Source organism: Salvelinus sp. IW2-2015, linkage group LG9 (genome assembly GCF_002910315.2).
Source record: "Salvelinus sp. IW2-2015 linkage group LG9, ASM291031v2, whole genome shotgun sequence".
Classification (NCBI taxonomy): Eukaryota; Metazoa; Chordata; class Actinopteri; order Salmoniformes; family Salmonidae; genus Salvelinus; species Salvelinus sp. IW2-2015.
In genome coordinates this window covers 31,501,440-31,516,388 of record NC_036849.1, presented here as the reverse complement: position 1 = coordinate 31,516,388, position 14,949 = coordinate 31,501,440, and the positions used below count along the sequence as shown (strand labels likewise).

The following is a 14,949-nucleotide window of genomic DNA, read 5'->3' as shown; positions in this document are numbered from 1 at the left end:
GGATCTGTCAGTCAGCCACACTTGTTGTCTGTGGGATCTGCCAGTCAGCCACACTTGTTGTCTGTGGGATCTGCCAATCAGCAACACTTGTTGTCTGTGGGATCTACCAGTCAGCCACACTTGTTGTCTGTGGGATCATAGAGTCAGGTGGACACCAGGTTAACAACCCCCTACACAGGGCAAATGACCCTAATCACTGCCCTGTGATATTTTTCCCTGGGAAAAAGTGCCTCCTCTAACACCACTTCCAGTAGCATCTGGTCTCCTATCCAGGGACCGACCAGGACCATCCCTGCTTAGCTTCAGAGCATGCCAGCAGTGGTATGCTGCTGGCAGGTCTGTGAGAGCAGCACAATTGATCTTAGACTCTGACTGTGTGTGTGTGTGTGTGGACAGTGTCTGAGGAGAGAGGGAGGAGGAAGGAAGGTGCATCAGTGTGTAATTAACTAACTAACTTACTAACTTAATGTACCGAAGCAAGGGCTTATATAACAAGGTTCTGTCTGCTACACCCTCTCGCTCCCCTCTCACTTTCCCTCCCTCCTGTCCTTTCCATATCAAAATAAGAGAGTGGAGCAGGAAGAGAAGAAGAGACAGGGTGGAGGAGGAAGACAGGAAGAGACAGTGCAGTGCTGCTTAAACTGGGAGGATATGGCAGAGGAAGGGCTAAAGTCAGAGACTCCACTTGAGCTTCCTGCACAAAAGGGTAATCCTCCCCATAATATGGGGTGTCTTTTGAACTGTCGAACACTTTGGAGTTTCAAACGGCTTCTTGAAAAGAATGTTAACATGTATTACTTCCTTGTCACTGCAGACTTCACACACCCACTCAAAACATTAGCACCTTCAGAATACTAAACCCCACAGCTCTAGAGAGACAGGATATCCTGGCGGGGAGTGACTGACTACATACCAATGCCCAATCCACTGTCAGTAGTACGCTGGTGTTGAACTTTGTTCTATCTGAGACGTGTAATGCTTTAGTTTACATCGCAAACTCCACTCCACAAAAGCCATACTCAATAGGAAATGGTCGAGTCTGGTGTGGATAGACAACATTTCTATCTCAACCCGTTTCAGGTCCGTGAAAGGAGTATGCTGGTGTGGACATTGATACAGAGCCCATGTCCATGATCCAATCAGAGCCAATGTCCATGTTCCAATCAGAGCCCATGTTCCAATCAGAGCCCATGCCCATGTTCCAATCAGAGCCCATGTTCCAATCAGAGCCCATGTCCATGTTCCAATCAGAGCCCATGTTCCAATCAGAGCCCATGTCCATGTTCCAATCAGAGCCCATGTTCCAATCAGAGAGCCATGTCCATGTTCCAATCAGAGCCCCATCCATGTTCCAATCAGAGCCCATGTCCATGTTCCAATCAGAAAGCCCATGTTCCTCCAATCAGAGCCCATGTCCATGTTCCAATCAGGAGCCCCATGTTCCAATCAGAGCCCATGTTCCAATCAGAGCCCATGTCCATGTTCCAATCAGAAAGCCCATGTCCATGTTCCAATCAGAGCCCATGTCCATGTTCCAATCAGAGCCCATGTTCCAATCAGAGCCCATGTCCATGTTCCAATCAGAGTCCATGTTCCAATCAGAGCCCATGTCCATGTTCCAATCAGAGCCCATGTCCATGTTCCAATCAGAGCCCATGTTCCAATCAGAGCCTCTATCTATGTTCCAATCAGAGCCTCTATCTATGTTCCAATATTCATACCATACAGTACTTCGTACAGTAGAATGTATGCCCAATACATCACCTCATTCTACGCAGTATGCTAGTGTGGACAATGAAACAGAGCCAGTGTTCGGCTGTGTCCGAATACCCGTACTCGGTAACCATTTTGGGTATGCGTAAATAGAACGTTTTTACAGTATGTACATTTTTTTTTTAAATGTAGTGATGTCATACTCTTATCTGCTTGTCATCTGGCAGAATTCGCAGCTTGCTAATGAGGAAAAGATTTGTCTTTTTAGACCCACGTGTGTTTTACTACAGCTGATAATCAGATAAGAGGACACGTTACACCAAAATGAAGGAATGGAGGGAAACAACACAATTGCGCATTAGATTAAGAATGATCAGTATGGGTGAGTCTAGTATGTTGATATTTGTTGCTTACCGCATAACCTTTTTTGTAAACAGTACATTCAAAATCGTATGTAGTATGATTAGTATTTCGTTTTTTTTAGTAAGTAGTATAGGCAAGACTGACATGGCCTCTATGTTCCAAAGTCCATACCAGCATATACTTAGAATGCATATCCATTGCCTAATGCACTACGTCACTTTAAGTAGTATGCTGAAACAGAGCAGCATGCTACATTCAAATCAAAATCAAATCAAATTTTATCTGTCACATGCGCCGAATATAACAGATGTCGACCATACAGTGAAATGCTTACTTACAAGCCCTAAACAACAATGCAGTTTAAGAAAATACCCACACAAAAAAAATAAGAGATAGAATAACAAGTAATTAAAGAGCGGCAGTAAATAGCAATAGCGGGGCTATATACAGGGGGTACCGGTACAGAGTCAATGTGTGGGGGCATCGGTGTCAAGGTAATTGAGGTAATATGTACATGTAGGTAGAGTTATTAAAGTGACTATGCATAGATAATAACAGAGAGTAGCAGCAGCGTAGAAGAGGGTGGGGGCAATGAAAATAGTCCGGGTTGCCATTTGATTAGCTGTTCGGGAGTCATATGGCTTGGAGGTAGAAGCTGTTTAGAAGCATCTTGGACCTAGATTTGGTGCTCCGGCACCGCTTGCCGTGTGGTAGCAGAGAGAACAGTCTGTGACTAGGGTGGATCTTTAGGGCCTTCCTCTGACACCGCCTGGTATAGAGGTCCTGGATGGCAGGAAGCTTGGCCCCGGTGATGTACTGGGCCATACGCACCACTCATTGCCATACCAGGCAGTGATGCAACCAGTCATGATGCTCTCAATGGTGCAGCTGTAGAACCTTTTGAGGATCTGAGGACCACTGCCAAATCTTTTCAGTATCCTGACTCGGAATAGGTTTTGTTGTGCCCTTTTCACAACTGTCTTGGTGTGTTTGGACCATGTTAGTTTGTTGGTGATGTGGACGCCAAGGAACTTGAAGCTCTCAACCTGCTCCACTGCAGCCCCGTCGATGAGAAAGGGGGCGTGCTCGGTCCTCCTTTTCCTGTAGTCGACGATCACGTTGAGGGAGAGGTTGTTCTCCTGGCACCACACGGTCAGGTCTCTGACCTCCTCCCTATAGGCTGTCTCATCGTTGTCGGTGATCAGGCCTACCACCGTTGTCGTCAACAAACTTAATGATGGTGTTGGAGTCGTGCCTGGTCGTGCAGTCATGAGTGAACAGGGAGTACAGGAGTGGACTGAGCACGCACCCCTGAGGGGCCCCCGTGTTGAGGATCAGCATGGCAGATGTGTTGTTACCTACCCTTACCACCTGGGAGAGGCCCGGGGATCTGTTGCTGCGGTATGCAAATTGGATTGGGTCTTGGGTGTCTGAGATAATGGTGTTGATGTGAGCCATGACCAGCTTTTCAAAGCATTTCATGACTACAGACGTGAGTTCTATGGGTCTGTAGTCATTTAGACAGGTTACCTTAGTGTTCTTGGGCACAGGGACTATGGTGGTCTGCTTGAAACATGTTGGTATTACAGACTCAAATCAGGGACATGTTGAAAATGTCAGTGAAGACACCTGCCAGTTGGTCAGCACATGCCCGGAGCACCCGTCCTGGTAATCCGTCTGGCCCAGCGGCCTTGTGAATGTTGACCTGTTTAAAGGTCATACTCATATCGGCTGCGGAGAGCGTGATCACACAGTCGTCCAGAACCGCTGATGCTCTCATGCATGTTTCAGTGTTAGTTGCCTTGAAGCGAGCATATTTAGCTCGTTTGGTAGGCTCGTGTCACTGGGCAGGTCTCGGCTGTGCTTCCCTTAGTAGTCTGTAATAGTTTACAAGCCCTGCCACATCCGACGAGTGTCGGAGCCGGTGTAGTACGATTCAATCTTAGTCCTGTATTGACGCTTTGCCTGTTTGATGGTTCGTCGGAGGGCATGGCATGGGCGGCAGGTAGCCTAGTGGTTAGAGTGTTGTACTAGTAACCGAAAGGTTGCAAGATCGAATCCCTGAACTGACAAGGTAAAAATCTGTTGTTCTGCCCCTGAACAAGGCAGTTAACCCACTGTTCCTAGGCCGTCATTGAAAATAAGAATTTGTTCTTACTTGCATACTTAAATAAAGGTCAAATAAAAAATTGCGGGATTTCATATAAGCTTCCAGGTTAGAGTCTCGCTGCTTGAAAGCGGCAGCTCTGCCCTTTAGCTCAGTGCGAATGTTGCCTGTAATCCATGGCTTCTGGTTGGGGTATGTACGTATAGTCACTGTGGAGATGACGTCCTCGATGCACTTATTGATAAAGCCAGTGACTGATGTGGTGTACTCCTCAATGCCATCAGAAGAATCCAGGAACATATTCCAGTCTGTGATAGCAAAACAGTCCTGTAGTTTAGCATCCGTTTCATCTGACCACTTTTTTATAGGCAGAGTCACTGGTGCTTCCTGCTTTCATTTTTGCTTGTAAGCTGGAATCAGGAGAATAGAATTATGGTCAGATTTGACAAATTGGGGACGAGGGAGAGATGGTACGCGTCTCTGTGTGTGGAGTAAAGGTGTTCTAGAATTATTTTGCCTCTGGTTGCACATTTAACATGCTGATAGAAATGGGGTAAAACTGATTTAAATTTCCCTGCATTATAGTCCGCGGTCACTAGGAGTGCCACCTCTGGGTGAGTGTTTTCCTGTTTGCTTATGGAGGTATCCAGCTCATTGGGTGTGGTTTTAGTGCCAGCATCGGTCTGTGGTGGTATGTAGACAACTACAAAAAATACAGATGAAAACTCTTTAGGTAGATAGTGTGGTCTACAGCTTATCATGAGATACTCTACCTCTGGCGAGCAAAACCTTGAGACTTCCTTAGATATTGTGTCTTACCAGAGGCTGCTGTTCTGTCCTGTTAATGGAGTGTATAACCCGCCAGCTGTATGTTCTTATTGTTGTCGTTCAGCCACGACTCGGTGAAACAAAATATTACAGTTTTTAATGTTCCGTTGGTAGGATATACGTGCTTTCAGTTCATCCCATGCATTTTCCAGCGATGGAATGTTAGCTACCAGATCTTTCCCCGCGAAATCTCAGTTTCCTTCTCCAGCGAATGACGGGGATCTGTTCCTGCTCGGGTGTCTGTAGTATCTCCCTCCCATCCGACTCATTGAAGAAAAACTATTTGTCTAATCTGAGGTGAGTAATCGTAGTACCTGATGTCCAGAAGTTTTTTTCGGTCACAAGAGACGGTAGCAGCAACATTATGTACAAAACAAGTTAAAAACAACCCGGGGGGGAAAAAAATAGCATGGTTGGTTAAGAGCCGATAAGAGGGCAGCCATCCCCTCCGGCGTCAGACTGGGCAAGAAGTACGCTTCCCAGTAGTATGCTAGTGAGGACATTGAAACAGCGCAGCATGCTACATTCCCAGTAGTATGCTAGTGAATCCTGGAGGAAATATACAACTATCCATCAGATTATTCCCAATAGTATTTGGCCTTTTAAAAAGTATCCTCCAGAGCCCATTTAGACTGGCACACCAATTAACGGGATAAAACATGAAGGGCCATTAGCGCTCATTAGTCTGACGATGTGTCAGCGGCTGGAACAGATACCACCGACGGATCAATAGAGCCACCACTACCAGTCATGGCATGTGTCACTTTGATTATGTCCTGATCTGAACACAGCTGAACACAGAGTCCTGGGCTGCAATCGTCTAGTTTTGTCTGAATTAAAGTAAATTGCTCACTGGCCACGACTTCATGGTGTTATACTGTACTTATGATCATGTCCTGAGCTAAACACAGTCATGGGTTGCAATCGTCTAGTTTTGTCTGAATGAAAGTAAATTGCTCACTGGCCACGACTTCATGGTGTTATACTGTACTTATGATCATGTCCTGAGCTAAACACAGTCATGGGTTGCAATCGTCTAGTTTTGTCTGAATGACAGTAAATTGTTGGGGCGGATTTAGCACCAAAACCCACATGGTCGAACACTGCACTTTGGAGGAGGTCAAAACATGTGGGGCTCCGTTTTACACATGCATGGAGCCAGGCTCATCCAAAGACCCCTCCTAAAACTATATTATCTGTTGTCACTCTGGAACATCCTAGAAAAACCTCCCTATGTTGAAGTTCCATTCAAACAAATAGACAAAAGCATAATCATATATTTAAATCTATTGCAACAGTACAAAAATGCAACCTAGTACAAAATGTATTGGAGCAAATGTCGATGGAACCTACTCTTCTGGAAAAGGAAAAGGATTGCTCATCACTGAGGGTAAAAAACAGCATTCTCAATCTCGCGTCTTTAGCAAAAAAAATATCGAAAATGTGGAATGAACATATAATTTGACCTAGCTAGAACAGTAGAGTCTACAACAGCAGAGTCTACAACAGTAGTCTACAACAGCAGTCTATAACAGCAGAGTCTACAACAATAGAGTCTACAACAGCAGAGTCTACAACAGCAGAGTCTACAACAGCAGAGTCTACAACAGCAGAGTCTACAACAGCAGAGTCTACAACAGCAGTCTAACAAACAGCAGAGTCTACAACAGCACAAACAGCAGAGTCTACAACAGCAGAGTCCTACAACTGCAGAGTCTACAACAGCAGAGTCTACAACAGCAGAGTCTACAACAGCAGAGTCTACAACAGCAGAGTCTACAACAGTCTACAGAGTCTACAACAGCAGTCTACAACAGCAGAGTCTACAACACAGACACAGAGTCTACAAACAGTAGTCTACAACAGTAGTCTACAACAGTAGTCTACAACAGAGCAGCAGAGAGTCTACAACAGCAGAGGTCTACAACAGCAGAGTCTACAACAGCAGAGTCTACAAACAGTAGAGTCTACAACAGCAGAGTCTACAACAGTAGAGTCTACAACAGCAGAGTCTACAACAGTAGAGTCTACAACAGCAGAGTCTACAACAGTAGAGTCTACAACAGTAGAGTCTACAACAGCAGAGTCTACAACAGCAGAGTCTACAACAGCAGAGTCTACAACAGCAGAGTCTACAACAGAAGAGTCTACAACAGCAGAGTCTACAACAGCAGAGTCTACAACAGCAGAGTCTACAACAGCAGAGTCTACAACAGNCAGAGTCTACAACAGCAGAGTCTACAACAGCAGAGTCTACAACAGTAGAGTCTACAACAGCAGAGTCTACAACAGCAGAGTCTACAACAGCAGAGAATAACAATATTCTTGGCATTATGGCTCTGTGCCTCTGGCTGGCACACCCCTGGCTTTAGCAGGCTAACACTTCTGTCAGTTGGGGGACAAGGCAGCCGATGCCAGGGCTGGATGGTGCCTCGTTGCCCCATCAGTGACGAGCCCCAGAAGCCAAGCTCTGGAAATCTACAGCGTGTTTGAAGTCCATCCACCCAATGAAATGGTGTTATAGTATAGTACCCGGCTTCACTGTAAGCCGCCATGACGCCTTCTCTCTGTGGTCGTATAGGTTGGACAATTGGACCTCGGTCAATTCATTACTGTGGAACTGTACTGTGATATAGTGGAGATGAATGAAACCATCTGTCATCAGGGTCCTAGCACATCACATACCCAATCCTACAATAAAACATTCCACCCTCAGTGATCCCCCTCCCCACGATCTTCATCATCCATTGTGTCAACTCCATGTATTTCCCATTCATTCACTTAACTATGTTGAGTAATAAAAAAATGACTATCACACGTATTCATGAAGACTCCATGAGAAATGTAGTATGCACTATTCTTTTCCAGCTCTCTCTCTCTCTTGCTTTTAGTGTAAATGTTTGATTCCCTGGGTAGTTCTGTAGTAGAGAACATCTGATGATTTCTCCTGTGGCCGTTTCCCCCCGATGGGGAGCTCCTCTTCCCTCGGGTCTGATTGCACTCATTTGCACATGGATAGACCTGGACAGAACAGCGTGCCGCGACCCAGCGTGCCGCGACAGAGTGCTTGATGACGCCCTGCCACTCAGCTCCGGCAAATGTATGGCAGTGGAGTGGAAGTCTAAGAGGTGGAGAATTTACAGGAGCCATACAAATAGAAATGCTAGTTACCATGGCAACTTGACTGGTACACCCTTCAAGCAAGGTTGACTTAAATTAGTGTCTGATCTAGTAATTATAATTCAATTTTATTTTTTTTACCCCTTTTGCTCCCACATTTCGTGATATCCAATTGCTAGTTACTGTCTTGTCTCATCGCTTTCTCACTCAAGTACGGACTTGAGAGAGGCGAAGGTCGACAGCCGTGCACAACCCAACCAAGCCGCACTGCTTCTTGTCACAATGCCCACATAACCCAGAAGTCAGCCTCACCAATGTGTCAGAGGAAACACCGTACACCAGGCAACCGTGTCAGCATGCACTGCGCCCGGCCCGTCACAGGAATCGCTAGTGCGCGAAGCGACAAGGATATCCCTGCCGGCCAAACCCTCCCCAAACCATCCCCAAATCCTCCCCAAACCCTGACGACGCTGGGCCAATTGTGCGCTGCCCCATGCGTCTCTCGGTCACTGCCGGCTGCGACAGAGCCTGGACTCAAACCCAGAATCTCTAGTGGCACAGCTAGCACTGCGATGCAGTGCCTTAGACCACTGTGCCACTCGGGAGGCCAAGTAACTCAAATTCTATGCTCAGACCACGGCAACTTGACTGGTACAGTCATGGGTACACTCAATATTGTCGCTTGTCCATCCCATCACAGAAAGTTGACTTGAATGGTAATGTCCGTTCCAGTCATTCTAGTGATATGGCACAGACGTTGTACGCCAGTCAACTGGATCTGGGGATAGTGCAGTGATGATCTCACCTGAGGTCGAGGGTGGCCCGAGACCAGACAGGCTAGCTCCAGGGTCTCTCCCTCCCGGATGGTGTAGACGCGCTCGGTGTAGCGCTCCTCCTCGACGTTGCATGCGTGGCCAGAGTGGATGATTCGGACTGTAGGAGGTGCTGTTGAGGAAGAAAATATCAAATAAATTAATGTCAGGTTCAATGAGAAACACAGATGTAACTGATGTAACAAGGACCCCAAAAAGGTTGGTTGAGAGAACCCATTCAAGTAAGTAAATACAATGTATTACTAGCTAGCTAGCTCATTATGAAAAGAATCTACAGTTCCTAGAGGGGAAATCTTTGAGGACAGAGCATCATAATATTCAGTGCGGTCTAATTTGAGTATAATGAAGCCTGTTGCTTTGGGATGTTTTCTGTACTCATATATGGAAAGCTGTGAAAGCCTGTTTGCAGATGAAAAGAGAGGTTGCAAGAGACTAAGGGTATATCCTATATGCCATGGGTTATATGTGTAGGCATACCTACAGTATGTTAGCAAATTACAGTTAAACATCACACACAATGTATAGACCTATTACAGTTGGAGCAGGCCAACCCTGCAGGAGGTGTGCAGGGTTCTGTTAAAAAACAAACATGTATTTTACCTTTTATTTAACAAGGCAAGTCAGTTAAGAACAAATTCATATTTACAATGACGGCCTACCCCAGCCAAACCCGGACGATGAGGGGCCAATTGTGCGCCGCCCTCTGGGACTCCCAATCAGGGCGATACAGCTTGGATTCAAACCAGGTACTGTACTGATGCCTCTTGCACTGAGGTGCAGTGCCTTAGACCGCTGCACCACTCGGGAACTAAATAACACCTGCAGACTTTTATTCCAGCCCAGCAATAACACACCTGATTCAACTTATCAAACCTAATGAGTTGATAATCAAGTGTGCTATTGCTGTGCTGGTATAGAAGTCTGCTCACCCAGCGGATCAGGGATCAGTGGAGTAAGGTTGGCCACCGTTGGTATGGATTTGTTTTTGTTCACCTGAAATGATGCTTCAGTAATAATAACCTACTTGTTATCACTCAGTTATCTATTGTTGTTTAGAGTAACATATCTAATCTTTACATACCAGTTAGCTTATTTGTACATTTTGAAGTGATGAAGTGTTGATTCTTTGAAGTGAAGTCTTTAAACTGTTTTTAATTGTTAAACTATTATGCAAAATGAACTAGTGTCAATGTTGATTAATCACAATCCTGCAATAAAGAGGGGAAGGGGTTCTGTCTGTAATGTGTCTGTGTTTCTGTGTTGTGTTCTCAAATCAACATTTCCTTTCTGTTGCAAGATCTCCAATCTGTTTGATTTGATTGTCACTCTCTCTCAGTATATCAGCTGTGTGAATCCATTTTGCAGCGTATCATATGTCAATGCATTGCCAATACAGTATGATGGAATTACTGGCCTTATGGGTATCTGTCATCTGAAGCAGAGCATGGCTAAACTCACACATTGTTTACATGTTGAGCTCTGTGTTCTCAATTTAAAATTATACCAGTAGACAATGTATCTGAGGCAAACTATATACCACATTTTGTGCATGCCTTTTAAGTGCTGACATAAAAAAAAATGGTGCAAATCCAACCCTTGTAATTTCGGTACAGTATGAACATAAAGAGACGAGCAATACAGGTAAGATTTTATGAGATTCATTTAATTTCATTCATTTTAGCAATGTTGCTAGCAAAATGATTGAAGTTCCCATAGACAGTACATGGTCACTGGATAAACTACAGACTGGGCTAACGGCTAAACTTTTTATTTTATTTTTTATGTTGGCTTTAGAATCGTGAGAGGAATAGGAACTAGCTAGTTAGTTATACCTAGGTAGCTTACAAGGTTAGCTGACTTTTCTTAAAACCAACCTCATTGTGGAAAGCTACACGTCCCTCATGCTAGCCTTTACAGCCAAATATCACTTCAGAAAAATATGAATATGGACAGAATTGTAGACCATTTCTGCTTTAGATCATCGTGAAATAACAGAGAAATGCTGTGAAAACCAACGCGCTGACAACGCAGTAAATTGCGTGTTTTGTTGAAATGTTTTGCGCTCACGCACTGTTTACTCCTACCGCACTAATCTGCTGAGCACCTTTTGAAGCGCCGTCCTAGCAAGGCGTTTGATTGGTTTGACGTGTTGAGAGGCGTCACTGATTTACACTGGGTTCTGACCCCTCTTTAGATGATTTCTGACATGGAACTTCCGGGTTCGTGACAAGGCTACAGTCCATAAAACTAGCATGTAGAAACAGTGAAAAAACAGAGGTATGGCTAAAGTCACAGTCCATATAACTAGGGCAAGTAATTTTTCTCCTGTTCAGGACAAACGTCTGCCTCTGCTGATTCACACAATGTTACCCGTGTGCAGTTACCTGCATCTCCCCGGCTGATGTAAAGCACAGACGATTTGAGAGGAGCAAGATTTATGCAATAAACCAAGGATATTATTCATCTTTAGAAACGGGAGATAAAAAATAACCTTATCTTATTAGACTTCAAAAAGTTGAGACCGACGAGCCGGGATGTTTCTAATATTGATCCCCCCCATATGAACAGCCAGAACTGAAGCCTTCAGTATCACAGAGCTGGAGCTTCAATGATATACTCATGAGTCATTCCCCCAAGTAGCTCTGAAATTAATGTAATTTTCTACTATTCTTATTGAGGTAGCCTCCTATCGTGCAGAGTAGAGTAGTTCATTGCAATGTGTTTGAAATGTGCTGTTTGAAATGAAAATAATGGATTTAATGTTGAGAATGTGTATTGGGAGGCCATAATGCAACAAAAGAAAACTTTATGAGCCGGGAAAATATGTTTCTACTCATATTGTGTGTGTGTGGGGGGGGGGGGTTATGGTAATTAAAAAGCACAGGCCCAAAATAGCTAATGAACTGAAGGTTAAGGCTGTTCCATCAGATTGCACAACAAAGGGAAAAACTTAAAGTATTGTACTTCCTGTGTGCCAGCTGCTTGCAATGTACCCTGACCTACTTTTCTATTGTCTATTTTTAGAGAATGAGTCTCCCCCCCCTCCCCTCCCCCCCACATGACTCTGCTAATGTGGCCGTCCTGTGATGTCAGTCTTCTCTGTAGCATGCCTCACCAAAATATGGCCCCATAGGATGACAATGACGTGGGTACCCATTTTCTTGGTTCAGTGAGTAGCATATGTTCAGAGTTTAACATATGGAAATATGTCTCGTGTGGATTTGAATAGAATAAAACGACCTCGGAGAAAAGAGAGGCAAACAATTTGGACGTGTGTTCATGGAGCCTGCATTCGCCCACATAAAAAAATACTACAGTTTACTATAGAATACTATAGTACTTACTATAAAATTCTACAGAATGCTGTAGTAAACTTTAGTATACTGTAGAATACTATACTCCACACTGAAGTATCCCTCAATCGTGTAGTGCTTACTAAATCATTTTTATATCGATTGCGCTGCTAGCTAGCTTTACTGCTAGCTGCTAGCTTTGTCAACGCTGTTTTGATTTGAGCTGTCCTTGGGGAGCTCATGCCGGGGATTTCCTCTGAGGTTCTCCCTCGATTGTGTAGTGCTTACTATAGAATTGTGTAGTATGCTATACATTTACATTTACATTTAAGTCATTTAGCAGACGCTCTTATCCAGAGCGACTTACACTCCACACTGTAGTATCCCTTGATGTATTTGACTATTTAAAAACACAATACAACCACAAATGTGGATACAACGCATTTAGAGATTTGTTCGAGAATAATAACAACAAAAAATATATTTTTTAATGTATTTCCATTGTGGCCCAACAGCTACAGCTAACCCACATGAAATAAATACTACAGTATACTATGGTCTAATTACTGTAGTATTACTAGATATTATAGTTTTCACTGTAGTGTTTTTGCAGACATGACCGAAGTATCCTGCATTATTCACTGTAATGTTTTTGCGAACATGACTGTAGTATATTGTAGTAACACCGGCAGACTAGGGTTAGCTAAAATGGCACAACTACCACACTACACCAGTTACTTTAATGAGAACACCTCAACCAGAACATAAGATACACCAGTTACTGTTTAATGAGTGGCACACCTCAACCAGAACATAAGATACAACCAGTTACTTGTTAATGAGAACACCTCCACAGAACACAAGACTCTACACCAGTTACTGTTTAATGAGTGGAACATCTCAACCAGACATAAGATACCCAGTTACTGTTTAATGAGAACACCTCAACCAGAACACAAGACTCTACACCAGTTACTGTTTAATGAGGGGAACACCTCAACCAGAACATAAGACTCTACACCAGTTACTGTTTAATGAGGGGAACACCTCAACCAGAACATAAAGATACACCCAGTTACTGTTTAATGAGGGGAACACCTCAACCAGAACATAAGACTCTACACCAGTTACTGTTTAATGAGGGGAACACCTCAACCAGAACATAAGACTCTACACCAGTTACTGTTTAATGAGGGGAACACCTCAACCAGAACACAAGACTCTACACCAGTTACTGTTTAATGAGTGGAACACTCAACCAGAACATAAATACACAGTTACTGTTTAATGAGGGGAACACCACAACCAGAACATAAGATACACCAGTTACTGTTTAATGAGTGGAATCCTCAACCAGAACACAAGATACACACAGTTACTGTTTAATGAGGGGAATACCTCAACCAGAACACAAGACTCTAACCAGTTACTGTTTAATGAGGTAACACCTCAACCAGAACAACAAGACTCTACACAGTTACTGTTTAATGAGGGGAACACCTCAACCAGAACATAAGATACATCAGTTACTGTTTAATGAGGGGAATACCTCAACCAGAACACAAGACTCTACACAAGTTACTGTTTAATGAGGGTAACACCTCAACCAGAACATAAGATACAACAGTTACTGTTTAATGAGGGGAACACCTCAACCAGAACATAAGATACACCAGTTACTGTTTAATGAGGGGAACACCTCAACCAGAACATAAGATACACCAGTTACTGTTTAATGAGGGGAACACCTCAACCAGAACATAAGATACACCAGTTACTGTTTAATGAGGGGAACACCTCAACCAGAACACAAGACTCTACACCAGTTACTGATGTTTAATGAGGGGAACACCTCAACCAGAACATAAGACTCTACACCATTACTGTTTAATGAGGGGAACACCTCAACCAGAACATAAAGATACACCAGTTACTGTTTAATGAGTGGAACACCACAACCAGAACATAAGACTCTACACCAGTTACTGTTTAATGAGGGGAAACACCTCAACCAGAACATAAGACTCTACACCATTACTGTTTAATGAGGGGAAACACTCAACACAGAACACAAAGACTCTACCACAGTTACGTGTTTAATGAGGGAACACCACAACCAGAACATAAGACTCTACACAGTTACTGTTTAATGAGGGAACACCTCAACCAAACATAAGATACACCAGTTACTGTTTAATGAGGGGAACACCTCAACCAGAACATCAAGATAACAACAGTTACTGTTTAGGGAAACCTCAACCAGATACATAAGATACACCAGTTACTGTTTAATGAGGGGAACACCTCAACCAGAACACAAGACTCTACACCAGTTCAAATCAAAAGAAAACAGTATTGTCACATGCACAGTGAAATGCTTACTTACAAATCCTTAACCACACAATGTAGTTTTAAGAAAATAAGTGTTAAGAAAGTATATACTAAAATAAACTGAGAAAAAATTAAATGATAATAAAATTAAAGAGGCAGGCAACAAGGAAAGTAGAGCAGGGTAGCTTGAGGTTATACAGCGAGGTACACATCAGGAGGTAGATTGTAAGTCAATATTGTGGAGGACTATATCACACGGGGTACTCGGTCACCAGAAAGAAGTCAAATCGTGGGAAAGTGGCTATATACAGGAGGTACCGGTACAGAGTCAATGTGGAGGCTTTATACAGGAGGTACCGGT

At 43.7% G+C, this 14,949-nt stretch overlaps 1 protein-coding gene across 1 annotated transcript in view; it reads right to left on the bottom strand.

Annotated features, from left to right (window-relative positions):
• Positions 1 to 14,949, bottom strand: part of LOC111968948 (MAM domain-containing glycosylphosphatidylinositol anchor protein 2) — a 249,599-nt gene that overhangs the window by 191,403 nt on the left and 43,247 nt on the right. The window contains exon 2 of the mRNA XM_023994932.3: positions 8,937 to 9,076. Within this exon, the coding sequence (XP_023850700.1) occupies positions 8,937 to 9,076 (140 nt within the window). The remainder of the gene's footprint in view (positions 1 to 8,936; positions 9,077 to 14,949) is intronic.